This window comes from Pelodiscus sinensis, chromosome 7 (genome assembly GCF_052426305.1).
Source record: "Pelodiscus sinensis isolate ZL-2025 chromosome 7, ASM5242630v1, whole genome shotgun sequence".
NCBI lineage: Eukaryota > Metazoa > Chordata > Testudines > Trionychidae > Pelodiscus > Pelodiscus sinensis.
Genome location: NC_143058.1, coordinates 68,921,987 through 68,944,950, shown reverse-complemented (window position 1 = coordinate 68,944,950; position 22,964 = coordinate 68,921,987). Strand labels below are relative to the sequence as shown.

Sequence of the window (22,964 nt, the reverse complement as noted above, 5' to 3'; positions counted from 1 at the left end):
CCTAGACTGTTATTATCTGATCTGGCAGAGATACCCATGCTGTCTGGGAAGCGAGCACAAAATCAAATACTGAGAAACCCAAATAATTGTCTGTGATTCCAACACAGGATGTCAAAAAGAAAAGCAGCAACAATTTTCTTTAATGACAACTTAATGTTCTCATTAAGGTAAAACTACTCTCTAGGCCCAGGTCTTGCAAACACATGTGTAAATTGAATACATTTTGTTTTGGATAACTAACCAATTTCTGATTTTAAAAGGTTTGAGAAAAAAAACATGTTATAGTAGGTTACACATAGAATGAAAGGAAAGACTGTACTGTCAGTCTCCAGATAGCTGCTGTTCAAGGACTACTGCACCCAGAAGCAAGAGTGCATTTCAGTTTGTGCATTGATGATGGTGTTACAGTTGCATAGGGCATTATAAACCAATTGGAAAATTCTGCTTTTACTTGCATGTGGTAACTCAGTATGCTTTGGATGTGCTCAGAAGTAAAATGTACAATTCTCTTTTCAATGTTACAGCTGTATCATGGGCTTTATCAGTAAGGAGAAAGAACGTGCTTTGTTAAAGGTCCAAAGGCCAGGGACATTTTTACTGAGATTTAGCGAAAGTAGCCGAGAAGGAGCCATCACTTTTACCTGGGTAGAGGGATCTCAAAATGGTAAGTAAACACAGAGAATAACTTGGGTTTATATCTGTATTTGAAAACCAAAGTTAAAAATCCTTGGCAACCACTGTCTCCCTTACACAGACTCTGGAAAATAAACAATCCTATCTGGTAAGTGCCATAGTACTACCACTAGTATAATATTCCATAAGCAATCTGGTAGGCCACTTTGATTAATTCAGGTGAGGAAAGAGGCATTTCCTGAGGAGTCAGTTTGGCCTCTCATATTGTGCAGGACAGATTCCCAAACCCTCCCTCCCCCCATGATCATTCCCTCACACCAGGTTTCTTCCAGCCCAGGATGACCAAGTACATATCCTTCATGCCTCCCCAAGCACCCTGCTCTCACTTGTACCTCCCAAGCCTCCCCATGCCCAGGGTGGTGGTGCTGCTGCTGCACTGCCCTCCCCCCCAAGACTCTTCCTTTAGCTCTGTAATTCCCTCCCCACCCCCCAACTGCCCTTGGTCCCCCTGCCCTTCCTGCTCCCCACCAGCAATGCCCTTGCACCTGCCTCCAGAGTGGAGAGGGACGACACAGTGGGCAGCTGTGACTCCCCTGCAGGCAGCTCAGCTGCCTCCCTGGTGAGCTTCCTTCCCTGCTAAGCTGGGGAGGCACCTGGGCGGGGCAGAGACTGTGCTGATTGTAGAGGAGAGACATAGCACCCCCTGCTGGCAAGAGGCTGTAGCTGCTGCTCCAGCTAATGGAGTCCAACTACTAAACTGCCTAGGACAGTGGTTTTCAAACTTTTTTTCTCATGACCCCGTTGAAGAAAATTGTTGATGCCCATGACTCAACATAATTTGACTAGCGTGTGAGCTCTGGGTTGGGGCTGATTATGAGGGCTTTCAGCTGTAAGAGGAGGCTTCAGCTTTTGGGGGGGGTGGGTCTAGGCTAGGGCAAGAGGGGCATACCTTGAGCGGCTCCAGTCAGTGGTGCAGCAGAGCTGCTAAGGCAGCTTCCTGCCTCTCCTGGCACCGCAGACCATGCTGCACCCCAGAAGCAGCCAGCAGCAGGTTCCCAGCCAATGGGAGTGTGGAGATAGTGCTTGGGGCAGGGGCAGTGTGCACAGCCCTCTCCCCTTAGGAACTGATCCTGTTGCTGGCCCCTTCTGTGGCACAGCGCAGTCTACGATGCCAGGACAGGCAGGTAGGCTGTCTTTGCACCCCCATGCAGCAATGAGACCCAGAGCCTGACATTCCACTACCCGGTACTGGGTCATGATCTGTACTTTGAAAACTGCTGGCCTAGGAAAATCCACTGACTGCTGCTGCTGAAAGCAGATGCCTTGCCCATTGTTTCTTCCTTCTTTGTGGCCTTGAATTTTATCAGAAAAGACTGAAAAGGGCCAGTCTTGTAAACTTCAGTGTGGATTAGTTGAACTATATTGTATGATCATAGCCCATTTCCAGGGGTGAACACAAGTCACCTCTGACATTCTGAATAAAACATGTGAAAAGAACTGTTCTTACTGTTAGGTCATACTTTCCTCTGCATGGAGTGGTACTTGCTTGGAAATAACTGAAATTGTAACATAGTACAAATTAGATTTCATTCTATAAGGCCCTTCCTTCACTTGACCCTCTGTGAATACAAACGCTCAGCTGTGTTTTTCTGTATAGTTTTAATACTGTACGCTTAGAGCACCTCTCAAGGATTCACATCCTTCTTTATTCACCAGAACCTCAGTTCCATTCCGTAGAACCTTATACCAAGAAGGAACTCTCAGCTGTTACTTTCCCTGATATCATTCGCAACTACAAAGTGATGGCGGCTGAAAATATTCCTGAAAATCCACTGATCTATCTGTATCCAAATATTCCCAAAGACAATGCCTTTGGGAAATACTACTCCAGGCCCAAGGAGAGTAAGTGATATCAACATTTCATTTGCAGAAGTGTTTTGAGGTACCTGTTTGTCATTGAAGTATTGGAATACCATATTATATCTGTGCTATACAATGAAATGATTGTAGTTGAATCAGAATGGTCAGTGTTTTTAAATCATACCTGAATTCTTCCCATCTAAAATGTATCACGACTGTTCAAAAAGTGGAAAAAAATGTGGCTGTACAAAGATTGTCAGTGGGAAATCTAGTCAGATTGGAAATTCTGTACATGGTATCAGGCCAAACAGCTGCTCCTAAATCTGCTTGCCACATTGTATAGTTTTACAACCTTATGTCCCCACTAGCAGTTAGATCCTTGTAACTGAACCCTGGCACTTATATGATATTGCATTGACATCAGTGGGAAGAAAATGCTGCCTGCGTGTATCAGGACCAGGTTTTCCTTTATTTGGGGTTTTTTTCTCTTCTTTTTGCTATGTGGCAAAAGTCAAACAGTGGAAACTGATTTGACACACAGTCTTCTTTAATGAAAAACAAATAGAAATACAGTGAAATATTCATCTCTGCTCTTTCAGTTCTGGCAGCCTTAATTTGTAACAGTAGCTGGTAAAACATTTTCAAAAATAAATGTAATTTTTGACACTATTGCTTTAATTCATAGAAAAGATTTCCCACAATGAAAATTTTGGTAACCATAGGTGTATCTTTTTTTTTTTTTTTTTAGCCTCTGAGCCTATGGATTTAGATGGCCCCAAAGGGAATGGATACATCAAAACTGAATTAATCTCTGTATCTGAAGTGTAAGTTTCAACAGAAAAGTTGGATTTCTAGAAATTGGATTGTATTTGAAACTACAACCAATTTTGTACATTTTAGGAGTGTTAAAGATACACATGATTTGCCATTAGCTCTCTGCTTTGCTAAGTCCAGTGGGTAGAAAGACACCACAATACACTTAACAAATCTGAACAAAAGCTACTATGTTAAAATACAAAATGTAGAAATCTTTAAGCAATTTAAAGCTGTTTTTTCATACTTGATTTTTCGTAAAAATTAGCTACTTCAGTTTTCTTTGGACTAACCTGACCTAGCTTGACTTGATTTTAGTAAATTAGTATGTATCCCCAGCCATGCACCTCTCATGTCCATTTGTATTAAAACCACTCTTGCATAGCAGAGTGAAACACTGTGTCTCAGCAGTGCAGTTAAGAGGAGGCTGGGCTTTTTGCTTATGGAACCTCCTACTGCTGGTGGTTTACTAAAGTCAAAGCTGTTGATCTTGCAGAATACAGCTACACTGGGTTAAAAGATCCACAGCACAGCTATGGCTTGCCCAAATCAGCTGTCTTGGGTTCGCAGGGCTAAAAATTATGTTGACATTTTGGCTAGGGCTGAAGCGTGAACTCTGGTATCTTGCATTTTCACAGGAGCTACACAGTAATTTTTCATCCACACAGCCTGATTCAGCTGTCCTAGAGTAGCAATGGCTTTTTTATCCCTGTGTAGATGTGGTGGCAAGAGGGTCCATAGGCACTGGGGTCTGCAGCTGTCCTAAGATTTCAATGACACTCTGCATAAAGCCAAGGAGTCCCTTGTAATGGATTCTCTTGGTGAAAGGTGGTATCTTCCGACAGCTCAAGTTTAATCAGACTGCATAATTACCATTACTGCAAAATGAGATAGATATAATTTCATCGAATCACCCTTCTCAGTGACATCTACTCTACTTGTTGCTTTTTAAATTGAATGAGAGGGGGCCAGATACCATGGTGAGCGACACACGCTATTAAAAATCAACCAACTGAAGTAAAAGGATTTTGAAATGTTAAATGAAATGACTTTATTGAAATTAATATTAATACACCAAAGGTTTATCTCTTCTCTCCATGTCAGCCACCCGTCCAGACTCCAGACCACAGAAAACCTCTTACCCATGTCTCCTGAAGATTTTGATGAGGTGTCTCGAATGGTGAGCCCTGCAGAAATTGATACTGTGGTATGTTGGTTTGGTTTTTTTGTGTGTGGTAGCAGTGGGAGGAGAGGGGAGTGGATACATAATTTTGCTTTTAAAAGGCTCCTTTTTGATCCTGACATGGAATATTTCGTATTTTAAATTGACTCTGATTTGAACACAAACTAGCCTTCCAGAATAAGTGACCACCTCCAATTAGCGGGAAATGCAAACACATTCCTTTGCAGGTTAGAGCTAAAGGGTACAAGTCAGTTGAGTATTTATAATACAAGTCATGGATAGGTCATGGGTAATAAATAAAATTCACAACCCTTGACTTGTCCATGTCTTGTACTATAAATACCTGATTCTATGTCCAGGGGCAAGAGGAGGTACTCTGGCAGATACTGTTGCTCTGGAGTCAAGGGAGCAGCCTGGGGCCCCACAGCTGCTCCAGGCCGGGGGGGGGCAGCTTTAGGTGGAGGGTGGCCAACAGTGCTGTTGCTCCCACACTGCTGCTCTGGGGCAGCTGGTCCCAGGACAGCTTGAGCAGTGGCCCCAGTGTAGTGGGTTCTGAAAACCCTGAGTAACACATCCATTTTTTGGATTACTTAACAATTTTGCTGTCAGAGTTTAAGCCCCATAAACAAATAGCAGCACAACAGTACTAATGCTCTTACTATGTAACACCATGACAAATAATAGTAAATGGCACTTACGTTTTACAGTAGACTTTAAGTGTAAGACTATTTTAGTACATTCTTTGCTATGGTTTGTTTTAGGCTAGATTTTAAGAGGTTTTTTTTAATTAACCTGTGCTCTCTTTGCAGATGTGTTCAGCCTATCCAACTTAAGTGGTCCCGGTCTCTCACCTATACCGTTTGCACATGTGCATCCTTAGGTAGCTTGCATTTTTCTCCTTCCCTGTTCCACAGCCTGCCGAGGTACTCAAGGCTTTGTATAGTTTGTGGCTAGCTTTCTCCAAATTCTGAGGGAAGCCCTTGAATAGTGTGGCACACCAGTGCATCAGGCTGATGCTTCAGTTCAATTAAGGAATTGAACTTCTTACTGAGTTAAGTATAAAAATGAATAATAACTAGAGTATGGTACTGATTGTGATACTACATTTGTTTAATTGTAATTTTCAATGGGCTAGAGAATTTTCTGTTACTGCAACACTCCAGGAGAGAAGGTTGGGGCGGGAAGCTGGAAGTCTATGGACCGTTGAGGCTTTTGATTGGGAGAGCAGTGTAGGTTTATGGGAGAAGCCCCCAATTATTCTAAATGTATCTCAAATGAAATAATTATGTTGACATTTATAATGTTGTCTTCAGGTTTTAAAGTAAGGGTAATTCACACCTGTGAGAGTGGTTTCAGACTGCCCTCATACACAAACAATACAGCTTCAGTTTGCACTTTGACTCACACTTGGAAGGCTTTCTTTTGCAATGAAGAGATCTAGAATATTTTCTTTAAAATGAAAGCTTACTTCCTCAAAGGGTACAGCCACAAACTGCACTGGGCTGTTTGCTTCTGCTCTGCTAAATCAGTGACATATGCTTTTTTTATTTTGTTTTACTACAAAAAAGCATGTTATGGTAAGAGTGGAATACAGATCTACTACTTGTACTACTCATTGAGAAAAGAAATACCCATGGAAGAGGATGTCTCGTCTCTCAAAATCTTTTTCATGTAGAATATTCCCAAAGGCTGTTATGTCACCCCAAAGAACAGTGTTTGAACACATGCTGCATATTTTGTTTTCAGCCATGGCACACCGGAATTGAAAGCCAGACACTGTAGAATTATGCACAATAACTTACGTGGAGTATAGTTCAGTAAAATCTTTGAGAGGCAGTAGAGAGATGTTTCCTCAGAGGGTCCTTAATCCAAACACTGCCCTCCCTCCAACCATCATTGCAAACTAACTGCAAGGATTTCTCCCCGGCGGGTCTTTGCTCTTGCTGCACAGATGTCATAGCCTACACCTGTGCTGGTAGTTACTTGTGGGGGTTAAAGTGCTGTGACATTGACAGAATTAATTATTGTCTAATATGAAAATTCATGTGTCCACTAAGTAGTCACAAAGCACATAAAAGTTTAAATTTAAAATTTAATTTTAAATAACTGTTACCCAAAGTATATTATGAATAGGGGGGATGTCTGTCATTGTGACATAGCTGCCATCCCAACAAACAAAATATTGTAACATTGATACTGGTGGGGGGATTAAGCCTGAAAAATAGAGAATTGAAAGATCCTCAAGAAATGCACATTTGTCAAACTGACAGAGGCAGCTCTTGGCCAGGCAGACTGCAGGCCAAGAAGATGGATGTGCACTAAATCGCTGAGATTTTTCTGTTGACTTGATTGAGAGTATGAGCAAGCCCATTCAGAGGACAAGTGTGTCTTGCTTTCCTCTTTGTAATAACAAACAGCACTCCTAGCATCTCCACCCCACAGCGAAAGAAGCACTGTTACCTTAATTGAAAAATAACACATTTGTTTTAGCCCAGGTTGCAGTTAGAAACCTGTGGCAGGCCAGTGCCAGCTGCCTGTGCTCCTGAGGCTTGGGCTAAGGGGTTAGTGGAGCTGTTCTCGCTCACGGTGCAGCCTGAACTCTGGGACCCACCCACCTTGCAGGGTTTGAGAGCTCGGGCTCTAGGATGAGCCCAAGCAGCTACACTGCAATTCAATAGCCCCCTTAGCCCAGGTGAGCTGCAGGTTGTTAACTGAAGCACACACATACCCTAAAGGGCTTGACTGCAGCACAACCCCACTGAAGTCAGTGGTACTATGCTGATTTTCACAGACTACAGTCCCTGCTGCTTTACATGTTTATACTGACCACACTGATTTTGCCCGTAGTCTCTTTGGGGGGGAGAGAGAGGGTAACACTTCTCGGCTACGTCTACACTGGCCCCTTTTCCGGAAGGGGCATGTAAATTTCACGAGTCGTCGTAGGGAAATCCGCGGGGGATTTAAATATCCCCCGCGGCATTTAAATAAAAATGTCCGCCGCTTTTTTCCGGCTTTTAAAAAAGCCGGAAAAGAGCGTCTAGACTGGCCCCGATCCTCCGGAAAAAGTGCCCTTTTCCGGAGGCTCTTATTCTTACTTCAAAGTAAGAATAAGAGCCTCCGGAAAAGGGCACTTTTTCCGGAGGATCGGGGCCAGTCTAGACGCTCTTTTCCGGCTTTTTTAAAAGCCGGAAAAAAGCGGCGGACATTTTTATTTAAATGCCGCGGGGGATATTTAAATCCCCCGCGGATTTCCCTACGACGACTCGTGAAATTTACATGCCCCTTCCGGAAAAGGGGCCAGTGTAGACGTAGCCCTCCTGTACATACTGGGCATCCCATTATTAACGAAGTCATGTTTTAGAACACTTCTCATTTTTAATATTGATTATCTGAAAGAGGGCTGCATGGACGCGCATCTTCATTCATAACCACAGGTTAAAGCAAGATGAGTCACAAGTGACTGTGTTAGGTGCTTATAGCCCACACAAGCTTTGGTACTTGGAGGAAGGAGACAGTCTAGAAGAGAAGACTTGTTCTCAATAGATTGGAAGCTAATTAAGTCATGGTTACCTAATGAGGATGGTCCCTTACACAGATTTCATTGATTTTCAAATCTCACTACGCATTCATAATTCCTCATGAAATAGGAAGTCACTAATTTGCTCTCCTCAGAGTTTCAATAGCTGTAATACTTTGGCTCTTGCTGCACTGAGGAACATTTTGCGAATTAGCTTATAAGTGACATGGAACTACATTGCCACAACAACATGGAGTGCAGTAGCATTTTAAAAACTATTAAATGTATTAGGGTAGGAGAGCATAAGCTTTCATGAGCTACAACTCACTTCCTCAGATGCCGAAAGGGAAAAGAAACACAGAAAGAGGGGAAAAAAATACAGAGATGGAAGTGTGACTTCAGTGCTAATTAAATCAGAATGGATGTGGCTAATCTCCAACAGTGGTGAGGTCAGAGTTCCTGAATGGGAAATAACCTGTTGTAATATGAGAACCACTCCATGTGTTTGTTTAGACCTTGGTTCAGGAAGTCAAATTTGCATATGCCTTTCAACTCAGCAGTTTCTCTCTGTCTGGATTTGTCTACACTGCAGGGGTTTTGTGCGAGAAGCTTTTAAAATTTCTTGCACAAAAGCATGTCCACACCTCAAAAGCGCATTCCAAAAGCGATGTTCTTTTGTGCAAGAGAGCGTCCACACTGCACAGATGCTCTTGTGCAAGAAAGCTCTGATGGCCATTCTGTGAATGACCATCAGAGCACCTGTGCTTTTTGCGATAGGCTCTTTTTGTGCAAGAAACCCCTGCGGAGCATCCATTCATGCCTTTTTGCGCAAGATCTGTAGCGCAGAAAGGAGTTATTCCATGAGGATATTCCAACTCTACTGGCAAAAATCCTCTATCTTGTCGATTTACTGTGGGTTTTTTTTTCCCCACAAAAACTCACTTGAGATGTGGACGCTCTGTCGGTTTTTGCGGAAAAACTTTGTAGTGTAGACATAGCCTTAGAGAAATCAGACTTTAAGAATGGCAACGTTCAAAAGCCAGTGGGGGCGCACTTTAATCAGCAGTTTTGAACTAGCAAGTTGCCGTTCTCAGGCAGAAAAACAGACTGCAGAGAGACACTGCTGAGCTGGAATTATAAGCAAATTTAACACCCTGAACCAAGGTCTAAAACACACAGCGTAGTTCTCCATTTACTATTCAGGAACAATCACTTTCTCACCACTGTTGGAGATTAGCCACATCCATTCTGATTTAATTAGTACTGTTGTAACACTCCCATCTCTGTATTTTTTCCCTATGTCTTTTTTTCTCTTCAGCATCTGAGGAACTGAGTTGTAGCTTATGAAAGCTTATGCTCTACTACCCTAATACATTTCTTAGTCTTTAAAGTGTTACCAGACTCCTTGTTTTTGCTGAAGCAGACTTAGACAGCTACTTCTCTGAAAACTGGTCAGATAGGTTGAAAAGGTGGAGCCTGCTTCGTAAAAAGGAAGTGGTAAAGCGTGCCAGTAAGTGCTACCTACTAGGGATGTTAAAATTCATAGAATTAAGTAACTATGTAACTGCTGAAAATTTCAGCTGTTACACGGGGACAGCAGTGGGCATGAAGCAACAGATGGTTCTATAGGAACCAGCTTTTAAGCTGCCTCCCCATGCATACTGGGAGCCGGTGTGTTACTGTGAATGTTAACCAATGACTATAGGCTCATCGTTAAAGTTTTGCATGTGGTTAAAGTTTTACATCACTGCTGCCCACAAAGAAAGGACTATGATTTTCTGACTATGAAAAATCCTGAAAGGATCCGTGAGGAATGTTTGCTTAGGTGGCAAAATCGTGCCAGTTTGCTTTATTTGGATTCCGCTATCTAAAAAATCAATGATCATAAATGAAAAATATATCAACAGCTTAATTTTATTTTTGTTCTCTTTTTAGAGTAGCTAAATGTACATAAATATTTAATAGCTATCAAGTAAAGTGATGTAGATGTAAGACCTGTGATGTGTTCTGTACAATATCTTTCAAATACCTATTCATATTGTATCTGCCAGTCAGATTTTCTCACAAATTCAAAGATTTACCAGGCATAGATGGCTTTATGCCATTTTTGCATGGATGATCATTATAATACCAGATATAGTCTTTTCCAGGTTAAAAAAACCCTGAAGTGTCACTTAGTGTCACATGGTTATTAATAAATGAGATTGATACAATAATCTTAAAAAAACAATGGACTCATGAAATTTCATTGAATTTTTGACATCATGAAGGCTTCTATCTGATTGCAAGACCATTGGGGCAGTTTCATCTCTGTATGGAAGTCAGCTGGTTCTGTGAGAGGAAGGGGCATGAATAGGTAAACTATAATGGCCTTGTAAATACGCTCAGGGCCTTCTTTCTGAAGAGAGGAGGGAGCAGTTGGAAAAAGCCTTGAAAATGATTCTGAACATCTTCCCTTTTAGCATATACACTTGTAAAAAGAACAAGACACACAGCATGGATGCTTTTAAGAGAGGCAGTATATAAAATCTTCATTGCAGCCACTGAGCTGCTATTGTGCCTCATTTCAGTAACACACTATTCAGAAAAGTCTCCGAAGGATACCTGTGGTAGTCTGTATCTGCAAAAACAGCAAAGAGTTTAGGCCCTAATAAATCTGTTAGTCTCTAAGGTGCCACAGGACTTGTCGTTGTTTTTACAATATTCAGAATCACTTGAAGATAGATGCAAAGTTATTTTTTAAAAATTCTCCAACTTGTTAGAACCAGGAATACAGCTTTCTCTTCCTACTAATGCTGGGCAACTTATTTCAGACAAAATTAATTTTTCATTGTATTGTGACTTGGTGATAGTAGTAGCCTAGAATGGGCCCTCACGGGCTTGGCTAGTCTGATGCCTAGTAGCACTCACTTTTTAATGTAGTTAAGCAGTCAGGATAAATTCTCTGAAACTGCTTTTTATTACAGGTTGAAACTCTCTTAACTGGCATTCTTAACAGGGACTCTGGTCCGGCAACATCTGTGGTACAACAGGATCACAGATGTTCCAGGACCAGTGAGTTCCAGTGGAGGGCAAACACCAGGGAGCTGGCAGGTCAGCGGGAATCTGCCGCAGTGGATATGTGGCTGCCCGGAGCAGCAGCAGGTGTCAGGCTCAGCTGTGGGAACCCAGCTCATAGCGGCAGTGGGGCTGCACATCAGAGCCTGGTATGCAAAGGCAGTGGGGCTGCAGCAGGAACCCAATGCGCACACAGGTGGTGGGGCTGTATCACACAGCAGTGGAAGCCCAGCAAGCAGAGACAGTGCAGCTACCCAGTGCACAGAGGTGTCAGCACTGCCCAGTAGAGCAGATGGGGTTGACAGGACAGCAGGACCACCAAGAAGGGGAATCCAGCTGCGAGGGCAGTGATTGGGCCAGGGCTAGAGGGGGCTGATGGCATCAGGGCAAGAAATGACCAGTCCTGCAAAATCCCTCATCTGGGATGGGACAGGCCCTGGACCAGGGAGGTCTAACCTGTATGTCTAATTTGTAAATCATGTGTGAGGATGCGCTCGTCTACCATCACTGGAGGAAATTGAAGGTGTTCGTTGAAGACATTGTCATTCTCTATCAGATTGTTTGATTGTATTACATTATATAAAGGTGGGTTTTGCTCCAGAAGACCATTCCCATCTTGAAACCATGAAAGTCTCCACTCCTGGCTCCAATTTGAGATCTACTTAGGATAAGTGGTGATGGTTTTCAGTAGAATCCCTTGATTGCTTCCACAATTTTCTGCTATAGTATGAGGCTGGGCTTTGTTAAGGAAACTTCAGAAGCAAAAATGATGCCTGCATATCCCTATTTCATTTTGTGGTTCTTAGCTATTTCAAAAGCCAGAGCATCCATCTAATTCCTGATTCACCAGATTCAGGGATCTTCCTCATCCCAGCAATAACCTTTATTCCTAAAGAATAGAAACATCCTTAAGACCAGCTGCTGATTAGAATACCCACAGAAGGTTAGTTATGCCTTTGTAGTATCATTTCTCCATCACCAGCTGGGCACCTGTACTGGTGAAGAAAAGCTTGAGCGTGCCTATTTGGCATTTTCAGGCTTTTAGATTTGAAACTGGTAGGAGGCTGTGCCCCCTGCTAGCTGCACTTGCCACCCCACCCTCTGAACCAGCCCCAGTCTCTTGTGCCCCGTCGGCCCCCAGCTGCTGGTGAGGGGAGCCAGGGCCTCTACCTCCCCCCTTGCAATCAGTGTGGGCCTCTGGTGCGCCGCCCCCCCCCCCCCCCCAACTACAAGCCTGGGCTTGCAGAGAAGGGCTAGAAGCCTAGTTCTGAGCTAATGGGATTAGCAGCAGGGAGGGGGGAGAGGCTGTGGGATGCAGAGTGACACAATGACATCACTCTGCCATCAGAATTTTTTTTTAATATATATAGAGAGAATATTCAATACGCTTGATGATTGATGCTATAATTAAAGCTTGGCACAAGACCTTCCCAGTACAAAAGTAGCCTCAATACTAGAAGGCTTCAAAGCCGCCTGAGATGAAAGGCACCACACATTCCACTCGCTTTGGCTATTTCTATTAGAGGGGGGTAAATGATATAACTAACCAATAAAAAAAACTCTCATACATCAATAATTTTTGGTATTCTTGTTTAATTGTGCTGTAAAAAGCAATAATACCTGGATTTTATTCATTAAAATAAATATCTTTCATTTTCAGAACCAGTACAGCTCTAGTAATTTTAAATTTAGATTCACTTACAAGAAATTGCTGAACGCAAATACATTCATCACTGTCTATTCCCCACAGTAAGAAATCTAAAATGTCACATCAATCAGTCACAATTGCTGATAGTATAGCATCAATGAAAACACTCATTGACTGTCCAGTTCTGTAGCTAAAAAGGTATCAGTCCACTACATCACATTTTTCACAAAAAAGCTGGGATAATTAACGCTAAGATCAGCACAATATTTCTTTGTACAAAGCATTAAGTTAGCTTAACCATTTCTAGCTGCAGTGATACATAAGCACATATATGACAACACAGAAAACTCTTTGGAGCATAAGGATGGCAGTATTTGATAAGCCATTTAAATTAAAATCTGTGTGTCAGTGCCAGCAATGATGAGCAGCCAAACAAGTGAACAACATTTATAAATAATTGCATATATAAATAAATGCACTGCTTCCACTGGGCACAATCTTTGCAAAATAATATCTCCTGGTACAATGAGGAAAATATTACCAAAACTGTCCTGATAAAAATGCATCGGTGCTATAAATCTTGCTAAAAGCTCTTAATATGGGGGAGAAAAGCATTCGGTTTAGGGACAGTCATAAGCTCACTGATAGTTAATTAAAATACCTTTATCTTTCAGTGCATATACCTACCTACCTACCTTCTGGAAAATTTATTGTCTGAGCAAAGTAAATTTGACTGATTTCATCAAAATAGATCACTGACTTTTTTTTTAAGCCAGCAGAGGATACATTTTGTTAGCAACCCAGAGAGAGACAAATAGAAGTGTCTCGTAGATTGAGACCAAATCCATACCCCTGAAGCCCCACCTGAGAAATTTTACTTCCTAAGGTAGATCTAAGAATGTATGGAGGAAAATGTGTGATTTAGTTTGCCTGGTTTTATCCTCTGTAGGAATGCAGCAGAGACAGGGCCTTGTGCTCTCAACAGTGTCCCCCTCTGGCCAAGAAGGGTTCAAAGGGTATCCCATCCAGTTCTTGGTTAAGAAGGAAGATGGATGCAACACAAGGCATGGCTAATTTAAAAAGGCATGAGGCCTTACGGTGAATAACTGACTTGAAGCAAAAAAGTAGCTTGAGAACAGTAATATCAGATCAAGAGGGAATAAAGCATGACTTATGCCAGGCAAGCATTTTTCACTAATCAGATTTTAGGGACTTAAGTTTTCAAATTACTAGAAGACAGCATCTTTATTATGAGCTAGATAGGCCACTGCTTGTGCTGAATATCAAGTGCCTCTGTTTGATTTCTCTTCCATGGGGAGGTGATGTGCATGGTGACTAGAGCACTGGAGTGGGCTGCAGGAGACATGGGTTCCATAACTTGACTCTGCCACTGACCTGCTAGGTGACCTCTCCAAGCCTTAGTTTTCTCGTGTGCACAGTGGGCATCTTGAGATATATGGATGAATTATTACTGCCATATCTTTGAGATGCATGAGATGTGTGCAGTGCCCATAAATGGTGTCAATTCCACTGCCTGATGCTTGACTATCACCAACTTTCAGTACTGTAAAATGGGCACTCTCCTACCCAGTTTTTTTTTAAGGGACTTCACTCTGTGATTTCATATGGAAGTGTCAGTAATCAGCTTGCTGCATTGGGCAAGAAGTTGATACAATATAATGGTTCCAAAAATAGAATGTTTGGATTTAAATTCCTTGTAACTCATGTATGTAGGACACAGACTATACAGTGATGAGGGTAAATGAAACAGTCTACATACAAATGAACAACTTGATTTGTGTATGTTTCTGATTTCTGACCTGTTTTATACCAGTAGAACTTCAGAAGTTTCAACAAAACGTGAAGATTCATGCCAGCCTAAAAAGAACATTAGACCCACAGTTTGGCATAATCACAATCTTGCTTCATGCTTTGATTAGCTCTATGCCTCTCTAAGTTATTTCAATCCATCATCTTTTTTATTGTGCGCCTAACTCATTTAGAATATTTGGTTAAGTATTTTGTCTTTCACATACTTTTAGTCCCCTGAATGGTTTTTGGTGCAGTTGCAGCTAAGGACAAAGCATAAGATTGAGATAAATTATTTTGCAGTCTACAAGATTCCCCATAATGCATATATATGAATACTGTGGAAGCACCAACTAAAGAAAAAGCACTTCATTGTCTGAATATGGACAGAGAGTGAGGCTAGACGAGGGCATTTGAAAGAAAAAGCTCAAAAAATGTCACAAGTTATATTCCCCTGTCATTTGGTCATCAAACCAACCTTAAAACAGATTCCCCGAAAAAAAAATCTTTAAGAACAATTAGCCAAGACCACTGGCAAATGTCACCATTTTGAGATTTACATTATATAAACAACAGATTGTAGTGGCATACACCTGAAATTCTAGCTACCTGGGAAGCTGAGGATGGTGACTCACTTGAGCTCTGGGGTTCTGGGCTGTGGTGCGCTATTGCCAATTGGGTGTCTGGTGCCACTGTCAGTTGGGTCAGTGTGTGGCTGAAGGAGCTAGAGCAACATGAACAGTGTGTTGTGGTCAGCATTCTGTGAAGTCTGATGGACTGATCAATCAAGGTGACACAGTGACTATGTTAAACAAGGCTGCATGGAAAAAAAATGAGGGAAAAAAAGATAAGTGCAGATCCTTGTTCCACAAACCCAAACTAAATCTATACCAGCATCCACAACTTGCTGAAATCTAGCAAAACTACAGTGACACTTGCACATGGCAGCAGCATGGTTCCACTTTGGCCACACTGTAAGAGATTTGTTTAGAAATGCAAATTCAGCAGAAAAATTCCTGACTACAGTTGAAGATATACATAGAACACAAAAATAAATTAAGTAGTGCACAGTAAAGATATCAACAGCTAATACTTCTTTTACATCAATTATATGTAACATGAGGTAATATTGCTCACATTATGGAGAGAGATTTTTAAGGGTTGTTTTTGCTTTTTGGAGCGATGGGTTTGTCTGCTGCATATCATGAAGAAAATTCCTGTAACACTGAAATAAATAATCTGTAAAATATACACCACTGTCAGACAGAAATACACACGCTCTTCATACTCATTTTCCACAACAACATAGGTAAGATATTTGATTCTTGGGATCTAGCTGAAGATGGTTAGAGTAAACCATCTAGATTTTTATGAACTGTTTGATTTTCCTTTCCATTGCTGGAATCCTCTGGAGGTGTGTATTGAATCTGGAATTCTTGAAGAATTTTAAATACATCGTGGTGTCCAAAATGTAAAGCTTCATCCATAGGAGTGTTATTCCATCTGAAACAGGGAGCACAATATTTCTAAAATCAGTAAGCAAGTAAATCCACCACTGAATTCCGATGGTTGAGTCAACAATTGCTAGTGCACTATGCACTAAGCTCAGTGACTATGTAAGTACCTTCAATTAATTAGATGATAGCTCCCAACCTTTTTTTGACAACGGATGCTTTTCTTCTTCTATCCCTTCAGCATCAAAGTAATTAACAAAATGAGTGGGATTCCATTCATTCTTGTGCTTCAGTATAATTGTTTAATAAATTTCTGCCCAACCAGTCACACATCTCTGTCACATCAATGTGATTTCACAGATGTCACCACAGACAAAACATGGCATTTTATTACCCAGGACTCAACAGTGCAAGGCCAAAAGGGACCATTCTGACTTCTTGTGCAACACAGGCCCTAAAACTTCCCCAAAATAATCCCTAGATCATATCTTCTAGAATCCAATCTCAACATAAACATTGTCAGTGATGTAGACTCCAAAATGACCACTGGTAATAAATAAGAAACCAAGGTTGAAAGCATCTGTGCTGTTTGTCACTGGAAACAAAACTTTTTACTTGAAAAATGAAAAACAACACATTTGATTTGAAAATCATAAAAGACAATAACTGTTTTTTCCAGCCCTCGTTAATAGCACGAGTGCACTTTTGTGAATTAGGGTAATCAAACTAGACAAAACAGTAAACATAAAAAATAGCTAAATACATGCTGATGCTATTTACACCTCATTAGGGATATAAAATCCCATTTAACTAGTTAACCAGTCAAACGTGTTTAACCGGTTGTGACGGCGCGTTGGGGTTTCCCCATCTCCTGCACCCCCATAGTGGTACGAACAGACTCCACCAGTCAGTAGAATAGAGAGAATTTATTGCTTCTGCAGGATACAGCACAGCACAGGTGTAATCTGGTTACAGGGCAGGCCTAGGATGCCTCAGCCCCCCTTGAGATGGGGGAGACTGGGACCCTAAATGCCAGCCCCTTCCCTAGGCTGTCTCCTCCATGATCCCAGACAGACACTAACTATCCCTTCCAGCCCTGCCCCTCAGCCAGGGGTGGCATTCCACCTTCCTTTGTTCCTCTCCCTGGGAGGTAACCGGTAGAACAGGTTACCTCCCTGTCTCATCAGCTACTCGGCTGGGCCGTGATACAGACAGCAGCCAGTGGGGGTCACCCACAGCCCAAGCCTAGCAACCAGCAAGGTACCCACACTATGTCACACTGGTTAACCGATTAAACAGGTACTGGGAGGGCACTGCAGCCAAGTGGAACTCCCCTGTCCGCAGCACGCCCGGGCTGGGCCTGCTGTGGACAGGGCCTACTCCAGCTGGGCCTACTCCAGCTGCCCACAGCAGGCCCCACAGGACTGAAGCAACCCCTAGCCTGCAGTGGATGGGGGGGCTGCTCACCACCTGCACTGGTTAACCTTAACTGGTAAACATCACCTGATAAGGGTGACCAAAATCCAGATTAACCATTCACATCCCTACACGTCATCAACAAACTTTCCTAAATATAACAACAATATGCAAAGCTCATTGCATACAATTGTGTATTCCCTCTTTTTAAACAGGAGTAAGAAATCTCAAAATACAGCATTCCAACAGAGTCATTTTTTACTTCCTCACACCAAGTAAATCAACCCCCAAAAACAAATTATTTTTACTGAAGTATGTTTCCTAATGTTGATCTTGATCCGTTTGGCATAGGACAAACTCGTCCCTTGAGGAGTTTTAATGGAAAAGCTGGTAGTTAGAGCAGATGTAGATACATTATAAACTTCCCACCAACCTTGATTACAGTTTAATCTTGGCGTAAGAACTCTGTAGCAATATGGGTTCCTTTTAGAATGCATTTTATGTACAAAAATGCACCCCAAAAAGTGGTCGTCAGCTGACCGTGAGGACAATGCTGAATCAATGGTACTGATTGGGTATTATTCCATTGTCGTGACATACATATGTATAGTGGTGCAGCAGCAAGTCTATTTGGTGACAACTATTATTGTACCTCGCTTGGCAATAAATCTACTCTGGTGCTTTCAATCCCTGTCTAATTTGTGGTCTCTGGGGCACTCGAAGTCTGTTGTGTTGATTTACTGCGCATGTTGGAGAAGAACACACACAAATGTGGGGTGTGAGAGATGTTTATGTGCAAATTCTGCAGATATATTCACACAAGCACATCAATCTATACATTCCTTTTTCTTGCCTTCATGCCACTTTTGAAAGAAAATTCTGCAGCAGTTGCTTTATTTTCTCAATTTTCCCTACTGATGTCTGGAACTCCTGCTTCTTTAATGGGAATAGGGGAGAGGGGAGAATTAGTGTTGTTGGATCAAATGGGCTCTAGCACCTGCTACAAATTAGCTGGCTAGATCAGATGGTCCCAGTTGTTCCTACTTTCAACAACACATGAGATTTCAGAGGAAACAAGAACTCTAGTCAACAGACTGCACTAAAGCTGGACTCATTAATATAATTAGCTACACACGCTCCCGTCCTTCACACCAGCAGCACAATTACTCACCTGTCTTTGGGGAAAGGATTCACTTTGCAGGCTTCCAGCAAAAATTTAATTACTTCCACATGACCTATAAAATAAAAGAAGGATTTAATATACTTTTTTAAATTAAAACCACTAAATTAATAGCTTATATCTTATTTATCAAGAGACACTACCTTCTGCAGCTGCTACATGCAATGCTGTTCGTGAATCATAATCTCTTTGCTCCATATCCATACCTGACAAAGCAAATCTGAAAGACCAAATTCAAAAAGTCACTCTCAGAAATAATTAAAGAAATACAGACGTAATCACACTTTTAGTGTAAAACAATGAGATGCCCTCTGTGGCAGGATTTAAGTACTAGCAAAAGAACATTATATTTTCATCTGAACTTTAATAAAAGAGGGTATTGTCTACACTTGCCCCCAGTTCGAACTAGGGAGGCAAATGAAGCATACCGAAGTTGCTAATGAAGCGCAGGATTTAAATATCCCACGTTTGATTAGCATATCTGCGGCCGGTCGCCATTTTAAAATGCTGGAAGCCCGAATTAACGCGCTGCGTGTAGATGCGGTACTCCGATCTAAAACCCTTCCCTCGAATTAACTGTTACTCCTCATTGCATGAGGAGTAACATGCAACGAGGAGTAACACTTAATTCAAAATAGCTATTTTGAATTTGGCGTTACTCCTCGTAGAATGAGGTTTACCAAATTCGAATTAAGGGCTCCGCTATTTCGAATTAAATTTAATTAGAAATAGCGGTTTGCATGTATAGACGCTATTGAAGTTAATTCAGAATAACGACTGTTATTTTGAATTAAGTGCTGTGTAGACACTTAATTCAAAATAGGGGGCCTCCAACCCTTCCCAGGGATCCCTGGAGGCCACTCTGGGCACAACTAGGAAAACTTACTTTCTTCTCCCCCAGCCTCGGAGCCATTAAAGGGGTAGACCCTGGCCACAGTGCCTGTGCCAGCTCTAAGCCTGCCAGTCCAGAGCCAGCAGTGGCCACTGGGGCCCCTGACATGAGCCAGCGAGCCACTGGCAGCCAGCCCTCCACCACTCCCCAGGAGCAGTCTACCAGTTCCCAGGAGTCTGCCAGGGGCTAGAGAAGGCGGGCATCTTCCTGGTCCAAGGTGGAGATCATGGACCTTATTCAGGTTTGGGGGGGATGCCCCCAAAGCCCATGATCTCCGCACTAGATGGAGGAACGTGGCTGTCTACGGCAGGTTAGCTGCCAGCCTGGCCACCCAAGGCCACATGTAAACGCAGGAGCAGGTTTGCGTGAAAATCAAGTTGGTCTCGTGAGATCCCCACCCCTGACCACTGAGCTTCCCCTCCCGCTTCTTCTCCTTGCTTCCCCCTTCCAGCTGCCTCCTCCCAGATTTCCCCTTCCCCTCTCCCAGCCTCTTTCTTCCCCTCTCCCACCTCCTTTTCCCAGTCTCCCCAGAAGTTCATCCCCCCCTCACTCCCTCCAGTTTTGTTTCAATACACCCAGTTTCTATTTTTAAACATACGTATCTTTTATTTGACATCAGGAAGGGGGGCTAGGGAGGGCTAAGTGGAAGGATGTGAGGGAGGAATGGGGCACGAGCCCCCGGTGGGGAGGACTGGGGAGGCTCTGAGGGCTCCTTGGGGTGGACGCTCTCACTGAGGGCCTCCTGCATCCTAACAGCCCCCCGATGGACTCCCCGGATGGCAGCCTGCAGCAAGTGCAGCCAGGCTGATGGCAATGACCCCACGAGATGCACCAGCATGCCCAGGGGCAGCTCTGGCTCCATGTGGCCGAGTGCGGTGGTGTCCCGAGTTCTGGCACTCAGGACACTCCAAGACAGGACTGCTTTGCTGTCCCTCATCGAGGTAGACAAGTAAGCGGGGAACCCTGAGAACTGTCTGTCTGGGTAGGGGTAGGGTCCCTTTAAGCACGGAGCTCAGTTAGTGCGTGGGGCTGCTGCCTGAGGCTAAGTCCTAACCTGATGCCCTGCCGGCACTGGTTCCGGCCAGCCTTAACTTCGGTTCAGGGTCCACTTAGTGTGGATGTGCTATTTTGAAATAGCAAAACACTATTTTGAAATAGTTTTTGTGTATAGATACATTATTTCGAATTAGCTTAATTCAAATTAACTATTTCGAATTAAGTTAATTTGAAATAGCGCTGTAGTGTAGACATACCCTTACTGATTAAGTTCACTGAGATATGAACTGCAAACGGAACTTACATCAGCCAGAGACATTTTATGAAGAATCTACCCTGTGCAGGAAGGATCTCAAACCACTATAAAGCTCCTAGAGCAGCTCTGCAGCCAGCTTTGTCCCAGCTTTGCAATGGTACAGTGAAGAACTAGGCCTTCCACATTCATCTGCTCTGTCAATGACTCTTGTGAAATCTGCTCAGTGTAAAATGGAAAGGATTTTTTAAATGCTGCCAGCTCTATAGTACTTGGGATCTGAAAATCAAGCAACGTTCTCTCGGCTCCTACATCACCAGCAATAAACATTCCTACGTTTGACCTCTGCTCATAATTCAGGAATTGATTTACAAGGTAGACTAGAACTCAGCTTGAGCTTCCACTGCTGTAAAAGATTTGAGATGAAGAGAACGTGGACACAAAGGGAAAAATCAGTTTATGTCCATGCATCATGATGCCATTTTATATTGTTACACCTCTGGCTATAACCAGATGTACAAATTATTTTTCATGTTATCAACATGAAGTTTTGATATGGAGACTGATTATATAACGAGCTTAACTCCTTGGTCTGTCAGGAATCTGACGAATAGATATTAAAAAAATGAGCTTGATAGGATCTAGCACTGCTTCTAACACCTTGTGTGTTTAAATGGCCCTGCTACTTTGGAGTATTAAAGCAGCAATCACAGAATCATAGACTCATAGAATACTAGGACTGGAAGGAACCTCGAGAGGTCACCGAGTCCAGTCCCCTGCCCTCATGGCAGGACCAAATACTGTCTAGACCATCCCTGATAGAAATGTATCTAACCTACTCTTAAATATCTCCAGAGATGGGGATTCCACAATCTCCCTGGGCAATTTATTCCAGTGTTTGACTACCCTGACAGTTAGGAACTTTTTCCTAATATCCAACCTAAACCTCCCTTGCTGCAGTTTAAGCCCATTGCTTCTTGTTCTTTCCTCAGAGGCCAAGATGAACAAGTTTTCTCCCTCCTCCTTATGATACCTGAAAACGGCTATCATGTCCCCACTCAGTCTTCTCTTTTCTAAACTAAACAAACCAAGTTCTTTCAGCCTTCCTTCATAGGTCATGTTCTCTAGACCTTTAATCATTCTTGTTGCTCTTCTCTGGACCCTCTGCAATTTCTCCACATCTTTCTTGAAATGCAGTGCCCAGAACTGGACACAATACTCCAACTGAGGCCTAACCAGTGCAGAGTAGAGCGGAAGAATGACTTCTCATGTCTTGCTCACAACACTCCTGTTAATGCATCCCAGAATCATGTTTGCTTTTTTTGCAACTGCATCACACTGCTGACTCATATTCAGCTTGTGGTCCACTATAACCCCTAGATCCCTTTCTGCCATACTCCTTCTCAGACAGTCGTTTCCCATTTTGTGTGTGTGAAACTGATTGTGCCTTCCTAAGTGGAGCACTTTCCATTTGTCCTTATTAAACTTCATTCTGTTTACCTCAAACCATTTCTCCAATTTGTCCAGATCATTTTGAATTACGACCCTATCCTCCATAGCAGTCGCAGCCCCTCCCAGCTTGGTATCATCTGCAAACTTAATAAGCGTACTTTCTATGCCAATATCTAAATCGTTGATGAAGATGTTGAACAGAGCCAGTCCCAAAACAGACCGCTGCGGAACCCCACTAGTTATAACTTTCCAGCAGGATTGTGAACCATTAATAACTACTCTCTGAGTATGGTTATCCAGCCAGTTATGCACCCACCTTATAGTAGCCCCATCTAAGTTGTACTTGCCTAGTTTATTAATAAGAATATAATGGGAGACCGTATCAAACGCCTTACTAAAGTCTAGGTATACCACATCCACCGCTTCTCCCTTATCCACAAGACTTGTTATCCTATCAAAGAAAGCTATCAGATTGGTTTGACATGATTTATTCTTTACAAATCCATGCAGGCTGTTCCCTATCACCTTACCACCTTCCAAGTGTTTGCAGATGATTTCCTTCATTACTTGCTCCATTATCTTCCCCTGGCACAGAAGTTAAACTAACTGGGCTGTAGTTTCCTGGGTTGTTCTTATTTCCCTTTTTATAAATGGGCACTATATTTGCCATTTTCCAGTCTTCTGGAATCTCTCCTGTCTCCCATGATTTTCCAAAGATGATAGCTAGAGGCTCAGATACCTCCTCTATCAGCGCCTCAAGTATTCTAAGGTGCATTTCATCAGGCCCTGGTGACTTGCAGG

At 42.6% G+C, this 22,964-nt stretch overlaps 2 protein-coding genes across 6 annotated transcripts in view; one reads left to right on the top strand and one right to left on the bottom strand.

Annotated features, from left to right (window-relative positions):
- The window catches only part of STAT1 (signal transducer and activator of transcription 1), a 45,455-nt gene extending 37,884 nt beyond the window's left edge, over positions 1-7,571 (top strand). For 2 of the 5 annotated variants that reach the window (XM_075934198.2, XM_075934194.2), the window contains 5 exons: positions 525-664; positions 2,350-2,535; positions 3,242-3,317; positions 4,411-4,513; positions 5,299-5,889. In XM_075934198.2, coding sequence (XP_075790313.1) covers positions 525-664; positions 2,350-2,535; positions 3,242-3,317; positions 4,411-4,513; positions 5,299-5,322 — 529 coding nt within the window. In that variant the 3' untranslated portion in view covers positions 5,323-5,889. Of the gene's footprint in view, positions 1-524; positions 665-2,349; positions 2,536-3,241; positions 3,318-4,410; positions 4,514-5,298; positions 5,890-6,054 lie in introns of those variants that run through there. The other 3 variants (XM_075934197.2, XM_075934195.2, XM_075934196.2) reach the window with 3 other exon arrangements.
- A 5,065-nt stretch (positions 7,572-12,636) lies between these two features.
- Positions 12,637-22,964, bottom strand: part of GLS (glutaminase) — a 120,935-nt gene continuing 110,607 nt past the window's right edge. Inside the window, exons 16-18 of the mRNA XM_075934201.2 lie at positions 18,714-18,790; positions 18,562-18,625; positions 12,637-16,023 (exon numbers count right to left, since the gene is read on the bottom strand). Coding sequence (XP_075790316.1) covers positions 15,867-16,023; positions 18,562-18,625; positions 18,714-18,790 — 298 coding nt within the window. The 3' untranslated portion in view covers positions 12,637-15,866. The remainder of the gene's footprint in view (positions 16,024-18,561; positions 18,626-18,713; positions 18,791-22,964) is intronic.